The 24,180-nt window shown below is 38.7% G+C and overlaps 1 protein-coding gene across 4 annotated transcripts in view; it reads left to right on the top strand.

Moving 5' to 3' along the window:
* Positions 1 to 24,180, top strand: part of UGGT2 (UDP-glucose glycoprotein glucosyltransferase 2) — a 148,226-nt gene that overhangs the window by 18,162 nt on the left and 105,884 nt on the right. For all 4 annotated transcript variants that reach the window (XM_069601914.1, XM_069601913.1, XM_069601916.1 and 1 more), the window contains exons 5-8: positions 3,349 to 3,523; positions 6,685 to 6,781; positions 18,450 to 18,522; positions 22,456 to 22,556. In XM_069601914.1, the coding sequence (XP_069458015.1) occupies positions 3,349 to 3,523; positions 6,685 to 6,781; positions 18,450 to 18,522; positions 22,456 to 22,556 (446 nt within the window). The remainder of the gene's footprint in view (positions 1 to 3,348; positions 3,524 to 6,684; positions 6,782 to 18,449; positions 18,523 to 22,455; positions 22,557 to 24,180) is intronic.

The raw sequence follows: 24,180 nt of genomic DNA, 5'->3' as shown, positions 1-24,180 counted from the left end.
TGATTTTTCCTTTATGTGTGTATTTTATACTGAGACAGTTTTTTCCAAACCTGAGTAAGAGATTTTATTAATATTTTCCAGTAGCTTTCTTAAAGTTTTTATTTTACCCTAGACTTTTAATATATGTATAATTTATTTTCATAGGAAGGCAAGGATCCAGTCAGATCTTTCCCCCCTTCAGGTGCTAGTCAGTTATTATATTCATTGTATTTATACTATGATCTATTTGTTCTATACTGTTATGTTTCTTGTAACAGTGCTATGTTGTTAGTATTTATTGCTTTAATAATTTATTCCAGTGTCTCACAGGACAATTTCCTCTTCATAGCTGCTTTTTTTCCCCCCTCCAAAAGTTCTTAGCTCTGCGCTTGTTGATGCTTTCAGACTAACATTAGAGTCCTTTTTTTCCTGTGAAACTGACTCCCTAAAAAACATGGGTAGAGTTTTAATTAGAATTATGTTAAATCTATTAATAAATTTAAAGAATTAAATGTTTACTATATCAAATCTCAGTGGATAGACATCATATGTCTTCTGTTCACTCCTTCTTTTAAAACTTTGAAGTTTTATACTCTTCTCTGTTTTTAGAATTAGAAATAATTGTTTTATTATATGAACTGTTTTTCACCTATTAAGATGAATTCAAAGTTTCTGTCTTTGGACATATTATGTAATATATTTTAAACTATTACACCTTCTTTGTGTTGCTAGGGAAAACTATTTGTTAATGGTGTGGTATTTTTGTTGATTGCTTATGCTTTTATTAAGGCTCATTTTTCTACTTTAATGAGATTAGCTGTTATTTAAACTATCTATGCCAATTTTAATATTCTAACTTCATATAGTGAATTAGACAACCATGTTATTCTGTAAGAGTTAATTTAGCATGGGAATTATATATTCCTCTAAAGCATTAATAGACTGACTCCAAAATTGTCTGCCCTAATGTGTTTTTTTTTTTCTAGTGCATTTTATAAAGGGAATTTTGATAACTTTTAGTTTAGAGTTGCTATTGGTTTCTGATTTCTGATGTCTGATATTTCAGTTTTCTTATGGAAACTAAAATTTAAATATTTAATATTTAGATATTAAATCTAAATTAATTTAAGATTTAACACAAGGTTAACATCAAGCTGTTAGGAGAGGCACCCTGCCACAGAACCTGTGAATTCATGCATATTCTTGCTGGGTCTGACAAGTAAAAAAGGCAAGATCTGGACTGCTTTTTACTTGAACCATTTTTTATGGTTGTGTTTGTAGTGAGCAACCTTGAGGAATTACATAATTCCTAATTTTGAAAAGAAATTTCAAAATTTTGCTTTTGAAAAGAAGAGTGGGCTCATTATAAAACAGTGATTTCCCAGGTACAGTGTTTCTTGTACACCCACTGTTTGTGTAGTATCCATTTGGGTCCATATTTTGTTACACACACCCTGTTGTGAAACTTATGGAGCAGGTGTAATGTTCATTCTGCTTGCTCTGTCCTGAGCAATAAAGTTCTTTGTCTTTGACACAAGAGTCTCACGTCTTCTGCCAGACACGGGACTTCTGCCAGACATGAGACATGACAGAAGCCCAACTTATTACTTTGCAAGTAGGCTGAAACCAAGCCACAGCCCTTTTACAGTTCTTAATGGTTTTAGAAATAAGGGTGGGACGTTGACAGACAACGTGGCTTTCTGGGAGAGGAAGGACAAGGCCCCCGTGGGTTGGGGAGACAAAAGCTCAACACTTGAATTTCTTTCCTGCTGCCCCTTCTCTCTCCCCGTGCTGTTCTTCACTCCCTGTGCTTCTGGCTGGGTGATAGCAGTCTTCTGATACCTGCTACTGTAGCTCCTCATACAGAGTTTTAGGTCTTTGTTACTTTAGGAAAAGGCACCCAGACTCAACTGATGCGGTTTGGAAGATGCACATAATGGGAAAGGGAATTAAAATGATCTCTAGGTTAATTGGGGCTTCCCAAGTGGTGCTGTGGTAAAGAACCCACCTGTCAGTGCGAGAGATGTAAGAGATGCAGGTTCGATCCCTGAGTCGGAAAGATCCCCTGGAGGAGAACAACCCACTCCAGTATTCTTGCCTGGAGAATCCCATGGACGAAGGAGCCTGGTGGGCTATGGTCCATGGGGTTGCAAAGAGTTGGACATGACTGAAGCAACTTAGCATGCACACTAAGCCAATTCAGTGTACTTTTATTTTTACTGTTTTGGTTCCCATATCTGAATCTGGAACTGGTATTGATATTGTACATGTATATGCTTTGAGTGATGTGAACACTCATAAAGTCTAAAGGGAGATGCTCTCATTGGGAGACTACCACATGTAGTACATTCCCAGGTGGTCCAACAGAAATAACATAGAATCCCAGGAGGAGAGGAGGAAATCACAACTTCAGTTACAGACTGAATGGCTGCCTGAGTGCACAGGAATGCAGTTTCCGAGTACAACAGCACCACCTGCCTGACTCAGCCATCAAGTACACCCCTTTTAAAACAATTACTGCTAAGCTTTAGTTGAAACTGAACTGACTCAGGAAGCCTTGTAACTCTATCTGATGTTTACATTTTGGCCTAAGTCAACTAGGATTCAATGACTGACAGGGTGGAAGGGACCCAGCAATTGTCTCTGGTCAAGTGGAAATAGTATATTCAAGAGCACTGTTACTTTGACCTTTTGTGATCTTAGGGTTACATGGCAAAGGGGCAGTAGTTCTCCTTTGGGTCAAAGCACATGCCCCAGTCCCTTACCTGAAGTAAAATCTCTGACTCAGTGGGGCCTTCAGTTCTCTTTTCCCTTAAGGCTTGCATCAAGTTATTGATACATTCAGCTCAGTTTGAAGTTGATGGTGTCTTAGGGTTTCTGCTGCTTTTCATCTAGGCTCTATGTGTGCTAAGTTGTGTCAGTCATGTCTGACTCTGTGACCCCATGGACTGTAGCCTGCCAGGCTTCTCTGTCCATGGAATTCTCCAGGCAAGAATACTCAAGTGGGTTGCCATGCCATCTTCCTAACCCAGGGATCGAACCTGCATCTCTTATGTCTCCTGCATTGGGAGGCTAGTTCTTTACCACTGATGCCACCTGGAAAGCCCTCATCCAGGCTGCATCTGTGTAAAACCAAAAGCAGATGGGGGCAGAATTCAAGGCGGTTCTCTTATTGCTGAAGAATTCTTGACCCCTAATGAAACTTGCTACATTTTTACTGACCCTGGGCTGTTGCCAGTGGCCTACCTATCTGGTCTGCCACTTGGAAGACGACCAACTGGCAGATTAGAGGCACCACTCTGGTTTCATGATTTATTTCTCATATGCTCTTTACTTTCAGTTCTTGTTTGTGTTTTGTTTTCATTTTAGGCCCAGACCCTATCTGTTTAAAGGAGATCACAAATTTCCTACAGACAAAGAGAATTTACCAGTGATTATTCTCTATGCAGAAATGGGTACAAGAGCATTTCGTAAATTTCACACAGTGTTGTCTGAAAAAGCTCAAAATGGGGAAATTCTTTATGTTCTTCGGCATTACATTCAGGTACATGCTTGCTTTATTCAGGATTACTTTGGCTATAAAAAATTTTTTATAATTTCTCTACTAGATATTACATAATAACTTTTCCTAGAATACATATATCTGATAACACAACTATCAAATGTAAATTTTATGTGGATAAATATATTGGGATTCTGTCTCTTTTCTGGAAAGTATCCTGTTTATGTTTCTTTCCCTTATCATATGTATATCTGGAACAGATTTACAACTTGGATAAAAAAACAAAACCATACAACAATAGGATGTATAATATTTGGTAGGACTAATAAACATAGTTATTTTTAATGAAAATGTGTTATAATGAGGAAATCTAACTTGATATATTGATAGTATATATTAGTTCATTGTGCTAAGCGTTGTATAGGAATGCTCTCAAACCAATCTGTTTGAAAGGCTGCTTACTTATTCAGGTTTCAGATCAAATGTGTTGTATTATCCCCCACTCTCCCGACTCTCACTGCTATAACACTCTACCACTTTTTAATGGCTTCATAGAACTTATTACTATGCTACCTCAGATTTTATTTAACACCTCCACCCCCCACCAAAACAAACACGCAACCAAAACTCTCATCTCACACACTAAAATGGCCCTTAGAAGGACTTTTCTTTTTTATTTCATATTCCAAACATGGAAAGAGTGTTTTAATTTGTACTTCCCAAAATATTCGTGATAAGTATTAATATACAACTCCTCTGTATCCATGGTTCAGAATCTGCAGGTTCAACCAACCAAGGATTATGTAATAGTGTAGTTTACAATTGGAAAAAAAAATCCATGTATAATTAGATCATTGCAGTTTACATAGTTCAAATCTATGTTGTTCAAAGGTTTGATTTGATTTGATATCAAATCATTATATTTATTGTACACCGTAAACTAATACAATGTTATATGTCAGTTATATCAGAAAAAGAATGTGAGATTACAGTATATATTTATCTTTTTTAAAGAAGTCCCTAAGTGATTCTAATATGCTCCTGCTGGGTGGCATTTTCATCTATTAAGAATCAGTGTCCCAGCCTGTTCTTTGGAGAATGTAACCATTAAATATACTTCTGTGAAAGCATACTCAACAGTTATCTGGGTGCTTTGTAGCATCAAATTATAACCTATTTAATTAATTACATATTGTGCATCCAAAATAGTTATACTGTAAATCTAGTCAACATGTAATTCTAATAAAAACAGACTTATTCACGCTACCTTTTGAACAGATGCTTTTTTTGTAGGGAAAGAAGAAATAGGATGATGAAGAAAGATTCCTCTCAACAGTTGATTTAGCTTGTGAGAATTTTTGGTTTGCAAATCCCGGGTTATTAAACTATGACTCAGATTTTTATATTAATACATTTTCAAATAGAGAAAGTAAATATGAAATTAATGAACATTTATCTTTATTACCGAGGAGCTAATACTGTTCCAGAACTGATGATGGAAACTGGTTATGTGAAATTGCATTTCTTTCATGAATTATAACAAGATATGTGAATTTAGAGCATAGCCACCAACTAATTGTCTTTTGAGTGGACAGTCAAAATGTATTTTTTAATTGAGCTGTATGAAACTGAAAACTCTTTAAAAGACTTTAAACTTTGCCAAATTACTATAATTATAAACAACCCAGTTTTCTCATGCTATCTTTTATTATAGCATGTGCTTGAGAAATTAGCAAATTAAATTTTAGCATGGGCAGCAAAAACACTTTCTGCATATCTGAAGCTAATTCTTACATCATCTTATTTGAAAATAAAATAGTCCAGGAATAGTCACTCAGGTTATATACTTACTTATTTTTAAGGCTTGGGGGAAGTTTAGGGAGGAAAGAAGAGAGTGAAAAGAGTAGTATACTATTAAGATTTCCTTTCCATTTGGTGTCTGCCTCTTCCTCTGTCATGTGTAGGATTGCAAAACTGCCCTCATGCAGACCTTAGTTAAACCAAGGCATAACATCTTCACAGTTCAGTTAGTTCAGTCGCTCAGTATGTCCGACTCTTTGCGATCCCATGAATCACAGCACGCCAAGCCTCCCTGTCCATCACCAATTCCCGGAGTCTACCCAAACCAATATCCATCGAGTCTGTGATGCCATCCAGCCATCTCATCCTCTGTTGTCCCCTTCTCCTCCTATCCCCAATCCCTCCCAGCATCAGGGTCTTTTCCAGTGAGTCAGCTCTTCGCATGAGGTGGCCAGAGTATTAGAGTTTCAGCTTCAACATCAGTCCATCTTCACAGGAGTTTGCTAAGTACTAGGTTAAACAGGTTTTCTAACCCATGGAAGAATATGCCAAATGGTAATGATTAGAGCACAACTGATAAGAATTCAGCCTAGAAGCCAGAAAGAACCTTAGACAATCTTCTAAAAAGTTTACATGTATTCATCCAGGTTGCTTACTTTTTTAAAAAATATGACTTCTTTTTCTTCATATGGTAATTTCTAGAAGTACATTTTATGTTTGCCCTTAATATATAAGGTGAAAGAAAGTAAGGTACCAAATTCTGATCACAAATACTTCAGACAGCTCAGTTTTTAGGCAAATTGTGACCTCTCACTGCAAGGATAGGTGCTAACCTGTGGCATTTGGTATATTTTAATCATCGAGAAACATGAAGAAAGAACTGAATAGGTTGCTCAAGGCACTGAGTTTTTTTGTTTCCTTTGTCTCTGCTTTCCAGTATTTGCTTTTGGGGACACTCTAGTTGCCCTCCATCCAGACAGCTAGCAAATGAAAGCACTTACTGGTTTAGGAAATGTGTAGTTCTCCCCAAAGAGTACAGTTTTGTAGAAACTCACTTGTATTGGATCCTCTGTTAATTAACTCATGGGAAAGATGGCAAAATTATCATGGTATAACAGAAAAAGATCAAATACTTTTTTCATTGTAAAAGAGTAATTAAAGCATTAGTGTCATGACAAAGGTTTTAGAAAGTAAAGAAGTGGTCATCAATAAGTTTCTAGTTCCTTGATAAACTGTCTCTAGAGAGAATATAAATATCCCCTGAATAGCAGTATTTCACAGTGATTAAAAACTTCAGTATTAATGATTTACCCTCATGTCCCAACACACAGTCATTCTGAATTCAAAAGCAGATGTTTGACAAAATATTTTCTCTTTTTTTTTTTTTAAATGTATTTGAACAGAAACCATCCTCACAGAAAATGTATTTATCTGGCTATGGTGTGGAGCTAGCGATTAAGAGTACAGAATACAAAGCATTGGATGATACTCAAGTCAAAAGTAAGTTTATTCTCTATATTTGAGTAAAAAAAATTAGAGGGTTACATACTTCCATTTAATCCTACACATGTTAATATGAGTCTGGAGGCAATTTAATTTTAAACTAAAATGTATTTCATGTTATTATGCTCTCAGAAATTTCAAAAATTGGAAGTAGCATATTGTTTTGGTTATATTCAATGGCTTCCCAGTCATTTTCAGCAACATATAAAAATCAATACTACATGTAGGATGTGTAGAAGCAATAGGTGAGGCTGCTTATGACTATGAAGGGGCTCACCCAGTTCAGACTGGCCTGTGATGTACCTAATCATCCCCTGGGGGCAAAGATTGCGGATCTAAAGGGGTTGTGTCATGGTAAACCTGAAACTCATTGGTAGCACTGCCTTACAAAGCTTGGTCTGAAGTATTTATTTTTAATAAAGTTAGTTTTGTGTGGTGTTTTTGTTTTGAAATGGGATGGGAAAGTCCTGTGAATATTTGGTTAGATTGATTAGATCTGCGATCTACCAATCCAGTATCTATATTCTGTGTACTGAATGCATGCTCTAGATGAAAGAATCTGGAGACCTAAAAACAATAAAGAACTTTTCAGATTCTTATGGAAATCTTTTATTACCTGGCTCATTAGAAATTTATTTATACCTGATTCTTGGTTAAGAATTTCTAATTCATTCTGTTACATGCTCTCTGATGCTGCTTCTGCTTCAGCTTTGTTTTTCTATTCATGCTCTGGTCCTAAAGGCCTTGCTCTGATTACAGCTTAGCTCTAGTCCCTCCTACTGAGTGTGCTACAGATCAACATCTGTATTATTGCAATTGAAATCCTGCTGGTTACTGAAAAAGTGTAGCAGAAATAGTAATGCCCAGATTTTTTATATTTCCATATAGCTTGTACATTGCTCTACAGTGCTTTATAATTTAGTACCTTGTTTAGTGCTTCCCACTGGTAAAGAATCTGTCTGACAGAACAGGAGACATAAGAAACTTGGGTTCAATCCCTGGGTCAGGAAGATACGCTGGAGGAGAGCATGACAACCCACTCCAGTACTCTTGACTGGAGAATCCCATGGACAGAGGAGCCTGGCGGCCTGCGGTCCATAGGATTGCAAAGAGCTGGACATGACTGAAGTGACTTAACACCCACATGCACACACACATCTTATTTAACAGTCATGGTAGTAGCATAGGCATTTTCTAACTGTCCTTGGGCTTGTAGAAGTTTCTTTAAAAAGTCATGTGATTACATATATTACCTATATTACAAACTTCGGGTTAACTTTTATCATATATTTGTAATATATCTTCTCTTCATTCTACTTGCCACTCCTTTAGTTCACTTCTTTTATTCCCCTCTGCTTATGACTATCAGGCTTCCAACTGACGTTGTCTTCGGGAACCTTAATCCTCTCATCTCCAAAAGAGAATAATCCATCTGTTCTCCACAGTACTTTCTGATTGAACTTCCTGTGTTCAATCAGAACTTCTGACTTTGTGATTCTACCAATTAGAAACCCTTAGTTACCTAAATAACTAAGTAACCTTAGTGGTTCCTTGTAACCTCCTCATAAATTAAAGTCCTATAACACAATGGAGCTTTGCACAGCCTGGCCTCTTTCTGCCTTCTCACTGCCTCTCAGACCTCTCATTTGTACCCTGTGGTCCTGTAACACTGCACTACTATACAGAACAATTTTCTGTTTCCTGCATGGGTCCATGTATTGCTCTGTGCCAAGCTTTTATGACCTCTGGAGTACTTTCATCCCTTAGCATATGCTGTTCCTCTGCCTGAAACCTTCCTTCCACCTCTTATTTGTCTGAGGCCTACTCATCTTTTAAGAATTATATGTCTCAGTCAGTACTTCTGAGATGGCTGCCTGTGTTCCTGTTCTGTCAGAGGAGGATTTTTCCGTTTTCTGTATTCCATATATTTTGTGCTTCCTTTTGGAAAAGTTTTAAACAGTCTGTTAAAGCTGTCTATATGTCTCTCTCATTTGCCACCCAGGAAGGTTTGTGTCTTTCGCATCTCTCCTCTTGGCATCTGTCTGGCAGGCAGTGGGCATTATAGAAGGCAGTAAATGTTTACCTGATTAAAGCATTCCACTGTTTTTATTTGTGGTCTTAGAAGTCGACACTCTCAGACGAATAAGAAAGGAGAAGTGTAATTTATGCCTTCTGATGGAGCATAGCCCCTTGCTGTAAAAGGTCACAGATTGATTCTTAGAACCTGAAGTACCCTCAAACATACCCTTACCACACTATATACTATAACAATTTGATAAGTAAAGGAGAGGGGAAGGGAAATGAATATAAAATATATCTTTATCCTTTGAGGCCATGAGTTTTGGTGTCTATCTAAAGATTTCTTGATTATGTCTGAAAGTGTCAGAAATATATGAGAACTCCTGTATGTTTTAGGGTTTAGATTTCTTGCTGGCCGAAGAGGTAAGCCCAGGGTTTCTTGCAGACTTCTTGGTTAATCAGTTCACGCTAGTTCAGTTGCTCATTAGAGTCTGACACTTTGCAACCCCATGGACTGCAGCACACCAGGCCTCTCTGTCCATCACCAACTCCTGGAGTTTACTCAAACTCATGTCCATTGATTCGGTGAGGCTGTCCAACCATCTTATCCTCTGTCGTCCCTCTCTCATCATGCCTTCAATCTTTCCCAGCATCAGGGTCTTTTCCAAGAGTCAGTTCTTCACATCAGGTGGCCAAAGTATTGGAGTTTCAGCTTCAGCATCAGTCCTTCTAATGAATATTCAAGCCTGATTTCCTTTAGGATGGACTGGTTGGATCTCTTTGCAGTCCAAGGGACTCTCAAGAGTCTTCTCCAACACCACAGTTCAAAAGCATCAATCCTTTGCTGCTTAGCTTTCTTTATAGTCCAGCTCTCACATCCATACATGACTACTGGAAAAACCATAGCTTTGACTAAACGAACCTTTTTTGGCAAAGTAGTGTCTCTGCTTTTGAATATGCTGTCTAGGTTGGTCATAACTTTCCTTCCAAGGAGTAAGTGTCTTTTAATTGCATGGCTTCAGTTACCATCTGCAGTTATTTTGGAGCCCAAAAAAATAGTGTCACTTTCCACTGTTTGCCCATCTATTTGCCATGAAGTGATGGGACCAGACCATGATCTTAGTTTTCTTAATGTTGAGTTTTAAGCCAACTTTTTCACTCTCCTCTTTTACTTTCATCAAGAGGTTCTTTAGTTTTTCTTTGCTTTCTGCCATAAGGGTGGTGTCATTTGCATATCTGAGGTTATTGATATTTCTTGCAGAAATCTTGCTTCCAGCTTGTGCTTCATCCAGTCCAGCATTTCTCATGATGTACTCTGCATATAAGTTAAATCAGCAGGGTGACAATATACAGCCTTAACGTACTCCTTTCCCTCTTTGGAACCAGTCTGTTGTTCGATGTCCAATTCTAACTGTCGTTTCCTGACCTGCATACAGATTTCTCAAGAGGCAGGTCAGGTGGTCTAGTATTCCCATCTCTTTCAGAATTTTCCACAGTTTTTTGTGATCCACACAGTGAAAGGCTTTGGAATAGTCAATAAAGCAGAAGGAGATTTTTCTGGAACTCTCTCGCTTTTTTGATGATCCAACAGATGTTGGGATTTGATCTCTGGTTCCTCTGCCTTTTCTAAAACCAGCTTGAACATTTGGAAGTTCACCGTTCACATACTGTTGAAGCCTGACTTGAAAATTTTGAGCATTAATTTACTCGTGTGTGAGATGAGTGCAATTGTGTGGTAGTTTGAGCATTCTCTGGCATTGCCTTTCTTTGGATTGGAATGAAAACTGACCTTTTCCAGTCCTATGGCCACTGCTGAGTTTTCCAAATTTGCTGGCATATTGAGTGCAACACTTTGACAACATCATGTTTTAGGGTTTGAAATAGGTAAACTGGAATTCCATTACCTCCACTAGCTTTGTTTGTAGTGATGCTTCCTAAGGCCCACTTGACTTCGCATTCCAGGATGTCTGGCTCTAGGTGAGTTTGGGCCATGAAGATTTTTGTTCTTCTTGCCACCTCTTCTTAATATCTTCTGCTTCTGTTAGGTTCATACCATTTCTGTCCTTTATCGAGCCCATCTTTGCATGGAATGTTCCCTTGGTATCTGTAATTTTCTTGAAGAGATCTCTAGTCTTGCCCATTCTGTTCTTTTCCTCTATTTCTTTGCATTGATCACTGAGGAAGGCTTTCTTATCTCTCCTTGCTATTCTTTGGAACTCTGCATTCAAATGGATATATCTTTTCTTTTCTCTTTGCCTTTTGCTTCTCTTCTTTAATAGCTATTTGTAAGGCCTCCTCAGACAACCATTTTGCCTTTAGACATTTCTTTTTCCTGGGGATGGTCTTGATCACTGCCTCCTGTACAGCGTCACTGACCTTCATCCATAGTTCTTCAGGCACTCTATCAGATCTAATCCGTTCAATCTATTTGTCATTTCTACTTTATAATCGTAAGGCATTTGATTTAGGTCATACCTAAATAGTCTAGTGGTTTTCCCTACTTTCTTCAGTTTAAGTCTGAATTTGGCAATAAGGAGTTCATGGTCAATGCCATAGTCAGCTCCTGGTCTTGTTTTTGCTGACTGTATAGAACTTCTCCATCTTTGGCTACAAAGAATATAATCAATCTGATTTTGGTATTGACCATGTGGTGATGTCCATGTGTAGAGTCTCCTCTTGTGTTGTTGGAAGAGGGTGTTTGCTACAACCAGTATGTTCTCTTGGCAAAACTCTGTTAGCCTTTGCCCTGCTTCTTTCTGTATCCTAAGCCCTCTTACTCCAGGTGTTTCTTGACTTCCTGCTTTTGCATTCCAGTCCACTATAATGAAAAGGACATCTTTTTTGGGTGTTAGTTCTAGAAGGTCTTGTAGGTCTTCATAGAACCATTCAGCTTCAGCTTCTTGAGCATTACTGGTCAGAGCATCAGTTCAGTCCAATTCAGTCACTCAGTCATGTCCGACTCTCTGCGACCTGATGGACCGCAGCACGCCAGGCCTCACTGTCCATCACCAACTCCTGATGGAGTACGTTACCCAAACTCATGTCCATTGAGTCGGTGATGCCATCCAACCATCTCATCCTCTGTCGTCCCCTTCTCCTCCTGCCTTCAATCTTTCCCAGCATCAGGGTCTTTTCAAATGAGTCAGCTCTTTGCATCAGGTGGCCAAAGTATTGGAGTTACAGCTTCAACATCAGTCCTTCCAATGAACACTCAGGACTGATTTCCTTTAGGATGGACTGGTTGGATCTCTTTGCAGTCCAAGGGACTCTCAAGAGTCTTTTCCAACACCACAGTTCAAAAGCATCAGTTCTTCTGCACTCAGCTTTCTTTATAGTCCAACTCTCACATGCTACACAACTACTTGAAAAAATCATAGCCTTGACTAGAGGGACCTTTGTTGGCAAAGTAAGGTCTCTGCTTTTTAATATGCTGTGTAGTTTGGTCTTAGCTGTCCTTCCATGGAGTAAGCATCTTTTAATTTCATGGCTGCAGTCACCATCTGCTGTGATTTTAGAGCTCCAGAAAATGAAATCTGTTGCTGTTTGCGCTGTTTGCCCGTCTATTTGCCGTGAGGTGATTCGACTGGAAGCCATGATCTTAGTTTTCTGAATATTGAGCTTTAAGCCAACTTTTTCACTCTCTTTCACTTCATCAAGAGGCTCCTTAGTTCTTCACTTTCTGCCTTAAGGGTGGTGTCATCTGCATAGACTTGGATTACCATGATATTGAATGGCTTGCCTTGGAAACGAACAGATCATTCTGACATTTTTGCGTTTGCATCCAAGTACTGCATTTTGGACTCTTTTGTTGACTATGATGGCTACTCCATTTCTTCAAAGCCATTCTTGCCCACAGTAGTAGATATAATGTTAATCTGAGTTATTGAAAGAGGTGGGAAGAATACACTGAAGAACTATACAAAAAAGATCTTCACGACCCAGATAATCATGATGGTGTGGTCCTCACCTTGAGCCAGACATCCTGGAATGTGAAGTCAGGTGGGCCTTAGGAAGCATAACTACGAACAAAGCTAGTGGAGGTGATGGAATTCCAGTTGAGCTGTTTCAAATCCTGAAAGATGATGCTGTGAAAGTGTTGCACTCAATATACCAGCAAATTGGGAAAACTCAGCAGTGGCTAGAGAACTGGAAAAGGTCAGTTTTCATTCCAATCCCAAAGAAAGGCAATGCCAGAGAATGCTGAAACTACTGCACAATTGCACTCATCTCACACGCTAGTAATATGATGCTCAAAATTTTCCAAGCCAGGCTTCGGCAATAAGTGAATGGTGAACTTCCAGATGTTCAAGCTGGTTTTAGAAAAGGCAGAGGAACTAGAGATCTAATTTCCAACATCCACTGGATCATGGAAAAAGGAAAAGAGTTCCAGAAAACATCTCTTTCTGCTCTATTGACTATGCCAAAGCCTTTGACTCTGTGGATCATAGGAAACTATGGAAAACTCTGAAAGAGAGAGGAATACCAGACCACCTGACCTGCCTCTTGAGAAACCTGTATGCAGGTCAGGAAGCAACACTTAGAATTGGACATCAAACAACAGACTAGTTCCAAATAGGAAAAGGAGTATGTTAAGGCTGTATATTGTCACCCTCTGATTACATGCAGAGTACATCATGAGAAATGCTGGGCTGGAGGAATCACAAGCTGGAAGCAAGATTGCCGGGAGAAATATCAATAATCGCAGATACTCAGATAACACCACCTTTATGGCAGAAAGTGAAGAAGAACTAAAGAGCCTCTTGATGAAAGTGAAAGAAGAGAGTGAAAAAGTTGGCTTAAAGCTCCACATTCAGAAAACTAAGATCATGGCATCCGATCCCATCACTTCATGGCAAATAGATGGGGAAACAGTGGCTGACTGTATTTTTATGGGCTCCAAAATCACTGCAGATCATGATTACAGCCATGCAATTAAAGATGCTTACTCCTTGGAAGGAAAGTTATGACCAACCTAGATAGCATATTAAAAAGCAGACATTACTTTGTCAACAAAGGTCCGTCCAGTCAAGGCTATGGTTTTTCAAGTAGTCATGTTTGCATGTGAGAGTTGGACTATAAAGAAAGATGAGCGCCGAAGAATTGATGGTTTTGAACTGTGGTGTTTAGAAAACTCTTGAGGGTCCCTTGGACTGCAAGGAGGTCCAACCAGTCCGTCCTAAAGGAGATCAGTCCTGGGTGTTCATTGGAAGGACTGATGTTGAAGCTGAAACTCCAATACTCTGGCCACCTGATGCAAAGAGCTGACTCATTTGAAAAGACCCTGATGCTGGGAAAGATTGAAGGCAGGAGGAGAAGGGGACGACAGAGGATGAGATGGTTGGATGGGATCACCGACTCAATGGATGTGGGTTTGGGTGAACTCCTGAAGTTGGTGATGGACAGGGACACCTGGTGTGCTGCAATTCACGGGGTCACAAAGAGTCGGACATGACTGAGTGATTGAACTCTACTGAATTGTCTTGATTCATGTACCTAGCATTCCAGGTTCCTATGCAGTATTGCTCTTTACAGCATCAGAGTTTACTTCCATCACCAGACATATTCACAGCTAGTGTTGTTTTTTGCCTTGGCTCCATCTCTTCATTCTTTCTGAAGTTATTTCTCCACTGTTCACCAGGAGCATATTAGGCACCTACTGACCTGGGGAGTTCATCTTTCAGTGTCCTCTCTTTTTACCTTTTCATACTGTTCGTGGGGTTCTCGGGGCAAGAATACTGAAGTGGTTTGCCATTCCCTTCTCCAGTGGACCACGTTTTGTCAGAACTCTCCACCATGACCTGTTCGTCTTAGGTGGCCCTAAACAGCATGATGTATAATTTCCTTGAGTAAGACAAGGCTGTGGTCCATGTTATCAGATTGGTTAGTTTTCTGTGCTTGTGGTTTTCTGTCTGTCTGCTCTCTGATGGAGAAGGTTAAGAGGCTTATGGAAGTCTCTTCCTGATGGGAGAGACTGACTGAGGAGGAAATTGGGTCTTGTTCTGATGGGTGGGGCCATGTTCAGTTCAGTTCAGTCGCTCAGTCGTGTCCGACTCTTTGCGACCCCATGAATTGCAGCTCGCCAGGCCTCGCTGTCCATCACCAACTCCCGGAGTTCACTCAGACTCATGTCCATCGAGTCAGTGATGCCATCCAGCCATCTCATCCTCTGTCGTCCCCTCTCCTCCTGCCCCCAATCCCTCCCAGCATCAGAGTCTTTTCCAATGAGTCAACTCTTCGCACGAGGTGGCCAAAGTACTAGAGTTTCACCTTTAGCATCATTCCTTCCAAAAAATCCCAGGGCTGATCTCCTTCAGAATGGACTGGTTGGATCTCCTTGCAGTCCAAGGGACTCTCAAGAGTCTTCTCCAACACTACTGTTCAAAAGCATCAATTCTTCGGAGCTCAGCCTTCTTCACCATCCAACTCTCACATCCATATATGAGCACAGGAAAAACCATAGCCTTGACTAGACGGACCTTAGTTGGCAAAGTAATGTCTCTGCTTTTGAATATACTATCTAGGTTGGTCATAATTTTTCTTCCAAAGAGTAAGCGTCTTTTAATTTCATGGCTGCAGTCACCATCTGCAGTGATTGTGGAGCCCCTCAAAATAAGGTCTGACATTGTTTCCACTGTTTCCCCATCTATTTACCATGAAGTGATGGGACTGGATGCCATGATCTTCATTTTCTGAATGTTGAGCTTTAGGCTAACTTTTTCACTCTCCACTTTCACTTTCATCAAGAGGCTTTTGAGTTCCTCTTCACTTTCTGCCATAAGGGTAGTGTCACCTGCATATGTGAGATTACTGATACTTCTCCCGGCAATCTTGATTCCACCTTGTGTTTCTTCCAGTCCACCGTTTCTCATGATGTACTCTACATATAAGTTAAATAAGCAGGGTGACAATATATAGCCTTGACGTACTCCTTTTCCTATTTGGAACCAGTCTGTTGTTCCATGTCCAGTTCTAACTGTTGCTTCCTGACCTGCATACAGATTTCTCAAGAGGCAGGTCAGGTGGTCTGGTATTCCCATCTCTTTCAGAATTTTCCACAGTTTATTGTGACCCACACAGTCAAAGGCTTTGGCATAGTCAATAAAGCAGAAATAGATGTTTTTCTGGAACTCTCTTGCTTTTTCGATGATCCAGCAGATGTTGGCAATTTGAGCTCTGGTTCCTCTGCCTTTTCTAAAACCAGCTTAAACATCTGGAAGTTCACGGTTCACGTATTGCTGAAGCCTGGCTTGTAGAATTTTGAGCATTACTTTACTAGCATGTGAGATGAGTGCAATTGTGCAGTAGTTTGAGCACTCTTTGTCATTGCCTTTCTTTGGATTGGAATGAAAACTGACCTTTTCCAGTCCTGTGGCCACTGCTGAGTTTTCCAAATCAGCTGGCATACTGAGTGCAGCACTTTCATAGCATCATCTTTCAGGATTGAAACAGCTCAACTGGAATTCCATCACCTACACTAGCTTTGTTGTAGCAATGCTTTCCAAGGCCCACTTGACTTCACATTCCAGGATGTCTGGCTCTAGATTAGTGATCACACCATCATGATTATCTAGGTTGTGAAGATCTTTTTTGTACATTTCTTCTGTGTATTCTTGCCACCTCTTCTTAATATCTTCTGCTTCTGTTAGGTCCAGACCATTTCTGTCCTTTATCGAGCCCATCTTTGCATGAAATGTTCCCTTGATATCTGTAATTTTCTTGAAGACATCTCTAGTCTTTCCCAATCTGTTGTTTTCCTCTATTTTTTTACATTGATCGCTGAAGAAGACTTTCTTATCTCTTCTTGCTATTCTCTGGAACTCTGCATTCAGATGCTTATATCTTTCCTTTTCTCCTTTGCTTTTCGCCTCTCTTCTTTTGACTGCTATTTGTAAGGCCTCCTCAGACAGCCATTTTGCTTTTTTGCATTTCTTTTCCATGGGGATGGTCTTGATCCCTATCTCCTGTACAATGTCATGAACCTCATTCCATAGTTCATCAGGCACTCTATGTATCAGATCTAGGCCCTTAAATCTATTTCTCACTTCCACTGTATAATCATAAGGGATTTGATTTAGGTCATACCTGAATGGTCTGGCGGTTTTCCGTACTTTCTTTAATTTGAGTCTGAATTTGGTAATAAGGAGTTCAGGATCTGAGCCACAGTCAGCTCCTGGTCTTGTTTTTGTTGACTGTATAGAGCTTCTCCATCTTTGGCTGCAAAGAATATAATCAATCTGATTTCGCTATTGACCATCTGGTGATGTCCATGTGTAGAGTCTTCTCTTGTGTTTTTGGAAGGGGGTGTTTGCTATGACCAGTGCATTTTCTTGGCAAAACTCTTTTAGTCTTTGCCCTGCTTCATTCCGCATTCCAAGGCCAAATTTGCCTGTTACTCCAGGTGTTTCTTGACTTCCTACTTTTGCATTCCAGTCCCCTATAATGAAAAGGACATCTTTTTTGAGTGTTAGCTCTGAAAGGTCTTATAGGTCTTCATAAAACCGTTCAACTTCAGCTTCTTCAGCATTACTGGTTGGGGCATAGACTTGGATAACTGTGATATTGAATGGTTTGCCTTGGAGATGAACAGAGATCATTCTGTCGTTTTTGAGATTGCATCCAAGTACTGCATTTAAGACTCTTTTGTTGACCATGATGGCTACTCCATTTCTTCTGAGGGATTCCTGCCCACAGTAGTAGATATAATGGTCATCTGAGTTAAATCCACCCATTCCAGTCCATGTTCAGTTCAGTTCAGTCACTCCGTTGTGTCCGACTGTTTGCGACCCCATGAATCGCAGCACACCAGGCCTCCCTGTCCATCACCAACTCCCGGAGTTCACTCAGAGTCGCGTCCATCGAGTCAGTGATGCCATCCAGCCATCTTATCCTCGGTAGTCATGTTCAGTAAATCTTTAATCCCATTTCTGTTGATGGGTGGGGCTGTGTTCCCTCCTTGTTAGTTCAGTTCATTCTCTCAGTCCTGTTTGACTCTTTGCGACCCCATGAATTGCAGCATGCCAGGCCTCCCTGTCCATCACCAACTCCTGGAGTTCACTCAACCTCAGGTCCATCGAGTCAGTGATGCCATCCACCGTCATCTGTCATCCCCTTCTCCTCCTGCCCTCAATCCCTCCCAGCATCATAGTCTTCTCCGATGAGTCAGCTCTTTGCATGAGGTGGTCAGAGTATTGGAGTTGCAGCTTCAGCATCAGTCCTTCCAATGAACACCCTTGTTATTTACCTGTGACCAAACTATGGTGAAGATAATGAAGATAATGGTGACCTCTTTCAAAAGGTCCCATGCTTGCACTGCTACACTCATTGCCCCCAGCCCTTCAGCAGGCCACTACCAACCCATGCCTCTGCCAGAGACTTGGAAACTTTGAGCAAGTCTGGATCAGTCTCTTGGTTTATCACTCCAGTATAAAATGGAGCTTGACTACAGAATGATCTATAGAGCATATAGCTGGTTGTATTTAGTAGTCAAGGTTGTTTACTAAGAGAGCACACTCTTGTATCATTAGACTGATCCATGAAAGAAAAGGTAAAAAAAAAAAAGGGAATTTGATTTTGAGTTCTAATTTTTTATCACATATTCCTCTTCCAGTCTGAAATATGTTCATTTTATTTTGTTTCTAAAATATAGCTGTGGCTAATACTACTGCAGGAGATGTTACTGAAACAAATGAAGTTCAAGGATTTCTCTTTGGGAAATTAAAGTAAGTCTGAATAGAATTGAAACTATTACTATACTATTAAGCTTGTTTTTAAAGGAATAGATTCAGTATGTTGTGTTGGCATATGTTTCACATTCTAAAGATATATTACTGTTTTTATTACAAAAGTAACACAGGGTTAATGCAAAAAAGCTCAAAATTGAAAAATAATCACTAATTCCACAGGATAATGAGTATGATTAGAGATAATGGAAATTTAAAATGATCCATGTTATCTCTGGTCAAAAACTAAAAACTAAAAACTAAAATTTGTAGAATCTTTTCTGATGGGATACAAAACTCATAGTTGTCATTAGGTTTTTAGCATTAAAAAATCAACACTTTCATGTCTTAAAAGAGAAAACATTTATTTCCCTAAATTTCTGTCCCAAGATTGCCATATTAAATACCTTTTAACTTCTGGTCTTCATTTTATATACGCATATAAGTAACCTTTCCAAAAGTAAACTTCTCCCCCTTTGCTTTTCTTGCATCACTGATTGAAGACAAGGAATAGGATGGTGAGTGCTCTCTGAATGTTAATGGATGGGAATTTTAGTTTTATGTGTGGTTTTCCTTATTAATAAGAAGGGCAAGTTTGTGATTCCATTAGAAAGGCAAAATTAATTAAAAATAAAGAACCATTTTTATTAATATCTTTAGTTCTTTTTTTCCTTTTTAAGGCATACATTTCCCATTTATTTTTAAATTTTGAACATAATTGTTTTCCAAATTTTTTTTTTTTTTTTTTTTTTTTTTACTTTTCAATACTGTATTGGTTTTGCCATACATTGACATGAATCCGCCACGGGTGTACATGAGTTCCCAGTCCTGAACCCCCCTCCCACAACCCTCCCCATATCATCTTTCTGGGTCATCCCAGTGCACCAGCCCCAAGCATCCTGTATCCTGTATCAAACCTGGACTGGCGATTTGTTTCTTACATGTATACATTTCAATGCCATTCTCCCTAATCATCCCACCTTCTCCCTCTCCCTCAGAGTCCAAAAGTCTGTTCTATACATCTGTGTCTCTTTTGCTGTCTCACATACAGAGTTATCATTACCATTTTTTTAAATTCCATATATATGTGTTAGTATACTGTATTGGTGTTTTTCTTTCTGGCTTACTTCACTCTATATAATCGGCTCCAGTTTCATCCACCTCATTAGAACTAATTCAAATATATTCTTTTTAATAGCTGAGTAATACTCCATTGTGTATATGTACCACAGCTTTCTTATCCATTCATCTGCTGATGGACATCTAGGTTGTTTCCATGTCCTGGCTATTATAAACAGTGCTGCGATGAACATTGGGGTACACGTGTCTCTTTCAATTCTGGTTTTTATATAATATTACAAATATGTATAAAGCACACTTACGTCATTTCTGTGAGGAGATAATTGTACAGAGCAAGCGGAACATTTTTGGACATCATACTGCTTTATAAAGATGACTGAGTTACATTTCTGTAGTTTGCTGAGCAAATTGTATGCTTGTAACCTGTTAATGCTTCTTGTAAAATGGATTTAAGGAAGGTTTTTATTTAGTAGATAACATTTTTATCCCATTTCCAGCTATGTCTCACATCGTCGAATCCATACTTTCTTAAACATAACTATTTTGGGGAATAAATTGCTCGTATTCCAAAAAGCCTTTGGAACCCTGGGATATTAGTTTTTTTGGAGAGGAAGTACCCAGGTTTTACATAATTGATTTAAGCAAAAAGCTTTTGCTTTGAGGTGTTTTATGAATAATGTCTTTTTGCCTGGATTACATACATAATTTTAGCAGTGAAAATTATCATTAAGGTTATGATTAAACATGAAAAGCAACACAACAGCTCTTACAAACTTCATATTACTCTGTAACAAAATGTTGTGAAAGGAGTGGTAAATTCATAGTGAACCTCTTTTCAAAGAAGTTCTATTGCTTTTTCACTATAAGGGTAGTCTTGATTAGTTTTCAAAATAGAGTCCCACATTGGAATAAAATTTCAACATAGGACATTGCAGTACATGTATTACTGTTAACTATGAGATTAATCTATTTATGTGTGTGTGTTCTGTATATACAGTTTTCCTAAAAATACTCATTTCTCCTTACTGTTGAAAATACAAAATTTATTTATAAATTGTGCCAGTAGCTAGGTAAACTTTTTAAAAAAGAATTCTTTCTAATTATAGGAAGTGGTGCTATGTGTTGAATTCATGAGAGATTGGAGAATAAGATAATTTTAATTATATGTATGGTAAAATGCCATTCTTCTGCATTATTATTTGTCAGTCTTTAAGAATACCTCAGTTCAGTTCAGTTGCTCAGTCATGTCCAACTCTTTGTGACCCCATGAACCGCAGCACGCCAGGCCTCCATGTCCACCATCAACTCCCGGAGTCCACCCAAACCCATGTCCATTGACTCAGTGATGCCATCCAACCATTTCATCCTTTGTTATCCCCTTGTCTGCACGCCTTCAATCTTTCCCAGCATCATGGTCTTTTCAAAAGAGTCAGTTCTTCACATCAGGTGGCCAAAGTATTGGAGTTTCAGCTCCAGCATCAAATATTCAGGACTGATCTCCTTTAGGATGGACTGGTCGAATCTCTTGCTGTCCAAGGGACTCTTCAAGAGTCTTCTCCAATACCACAGTTCAAAGCATCAATTCTTCAGTGCTCAGCTTTCTTTATAGTCCAACTCTCACATCCATACATGACTACTGGAAAAAACCATAGCTTTGACTAGATGGACCTTTGTTGGCAAAGTAATGTCTCTGCTTTTTCATATGCTATTTAGGTTGGTGTTAACTTTCCTTCCAAGGAGTAAGCGTCTTTTAATTTCATGGGTGTAGTCACCATCTACAGAGATTTGGGAGCCCCCTAAAATAAAGTCTGTCACTGTTTCCACTGTTTCCCCATCTATTTGCCATGAAGTGATGGGATCAGATGCCATAATCTTAGTTTTCCGAATGTTGAGTTTTAAGCCAACTTTTTCACTTTACTCTTTCACTTTCATCAAGAGGCTCTTTAATTCTTCGCTTTCTGCCATAAGGATGGTGTCATCTGCATATCTGAGGTTGTTGACATTTCTCCTGGCAGTCTTGATTCTAGCTTGTGTTTCATCCAACTCAACATTTCACATGATGTACTCTGCATATAAGTTAAATAATCAGGGTGAAAATATATAGCCTTCACATACTTCTTTCCTGATTTAGAACCAGTCTGTTGTTCCATGTCCAGTTCTAACTGTTGCTTCTTGACCTGAATACAGAATCTCAGGATACAGGTCAGGTGGTCTGGTATTCCCATCTCTTTAACAATTTTCCACAGTTTGTTGTGATCCACACAGTCAAAGGCTTTGTCACGGTCAGTAAAGCAGAAGTCGATGTTTTTCTGGAACTCTGTTGCTTTTTCCATGATCCAACGAATAATCATGATCAGCGAATTGTAAGAATATGTGGATATGTTTAATTGGGCAAAATTATCTTATATAAGTTTTCTTTATAAGTTTCAAAGATGGAACTTTTCAGAAATAAACTAAAATTTTATGGGAAGCATTGATGTCTTTCTTTATAAAATAGTGTTTATTTTTAATTATAAAAGCAAGACTTGCAATTTATAAAATGTTAAAGAAAAAGTGTATAACATAAAAACTAATAATTCTATCCTCACCCTTGGATCCCTTATAGGTAATGTTAACAAATGACAGTGTATATCTCCATATTTTGTTTTGTTGTATACAGTGATTAAAAGAAGACATGCATGTCTCCCTCCGTATTTTTAAATTCTGTCACTGTAGCTGCATAATTGTTATTATCTTGAACCATTAGTTTGTGTCTTAAGTATTAGGAAGAGATAATTTCAAAAATATACTGCTTGTATAATAGTAGTTTATAATACATGATGATAATTAACATTACTTAATATTCTAATACAGAGAAAGATATTCAGATCTTAGAGATAATCTGACAGCATTCCAAAAATACCTGATTGAGAGTAATAAAGAAATGATGCCTTTGAAAGTTTGGGAACTACAAGGTATAGTATTTCAGTCTATGTTAAAATAGCATATTGGTAACTGATCTCTGTTTTGTTAAATAGGCTTTTATATAACATGATGTAAATTATTTCTTAGGCAATAATAATTACTAATTATGTGACTATGCGTTGCTTTTTGTGGACATAAAATTTAATTGAAATGTTATTCATCAAGTAAGTTATATTTTATCTCTGGAAGATTTAAAATTATATGATATGCAGTTATCTGATATTACCTGATCATTTTTAAAGTATGTATGAGTTATCTTGTATGTTCATGTCCAGTATTAAACTGTTTCAGGGTATCTACAGCAGTGGTTAAAAATCCTGATTAGTAAGTTAAGAGAAATCAGAACTAAATCTTAGTTTTCTTCTCTTTAAAATTTTGATCTTTAGAGACCATTGCATGTTTCATTATGACCTCAAAATAGCTTCTGTACTGAGATCCTATAAGCAGGTATTTTGAGACCAAAATTTAGTTTGGATTAAACTGTAATTCCTTTTCAGTTTGTAATTTTCTATTTTATTTATAATTTCTAGTGGATCATAGGGATGTCCTTTTTCTGTGGAATCCATAAGTTTTATCACATCTCATCAACTTCTTTTAATACAACAGCCAATTGAAATATACTTGATGCATTACACAGTTCACCATTTAAAGAGTAGAATTAAGTGTGGTATATTTTTAGAGATTTTTAACTGTCACCATACTCAGTTTTAGGGCTTCCCTGGTAGCCCAGTGGTAAAGGAACCACCTGCAATGCAGGAGATGCAGGAGCTGCGGGTTCAGTCCCTGAGCTGGGAAGATCCCTTGGAGAAGGGCATGGCAACCCACTTCAGTACTCTTGCCTGAGAATCCCACAGACAGAGGAGTCTAGAAGGCTACAGTCCATAGGGTCACACAGAGTTGGACATGACTGAAGCAACTTAGCACAGCACACACCATCAGTTTTAGAGTTTTTTCCTCACCCCACAAAAGAAACCAACATACCCATATTCAGCCACTTTCCATGACTCTCCAACTCTTCCAGCTGTAGATAGGCAACAGTCTACTTTCTTCTCCAAGATGTTCTCCACTATGCCCTCTTTCAGGGGATCTTCCCAACCCAGGGATTGAACCCATGTGTCCCATATTACAGGTGGATTCTTTAATGTCTGAGCCACCACCACCACCAACAATGTGCATGCTTAGTCGTGTCTGACTCTTTGCAATCCCATGGACAGGACTAAGGATGCACACTGTTGTTGTTGGTGGTGGTGGTGGTGGTGGCGGCTCAGACAGTAAAGAAGTAATTGTGACATATCCAGAGGACCAGTTCCAGTGGTGGAGTGAATACAAAGTCCTTATACGGAGAAGGTTTTAAAAGTGCAAAATGTTAGCATAGAGGTTTTTTAAAGGTGGAGGTGCTAACTGAAGGTGCAGAGTAACCAAATTAGTGCACAAGGGAGAGTCTGTTTGCTCATTTATGTGGGACAAGTAGACACAATGGAATGATGATGATGAGAGATGGAAGAGCATGTCACAGAAGCCAAGGAAATAGATTCAGGAGAAGGGAAGTGATCAAGACCTTTTCTTTTCCTTTTTTGATTTATTTAACAAATATTTATTGGATTTCTGCTAGGA

The sequence above is a fragment of the Ovis canadensis genome, chromosome 10, assembly GCF_042477335.2.
Source record: "Ovis canadensis isolate MfBH-ARS-UI-01 breed Bighorn chromosome 10, ARS-UI_OviCan_v2, whole genome shotgun sequence".
In the NCBI taxonomy this organism is placed as follows: Eukaryota; Metazoa; Chordata; class Mammalia; order Artiodactyla; family Bovidae; genus Ovis; species Ovis canadensis.
Note: the sequence above shows the minus strand (reverse complement) of the source record. Positions and strands in the feature narration are given on the sequence as shown.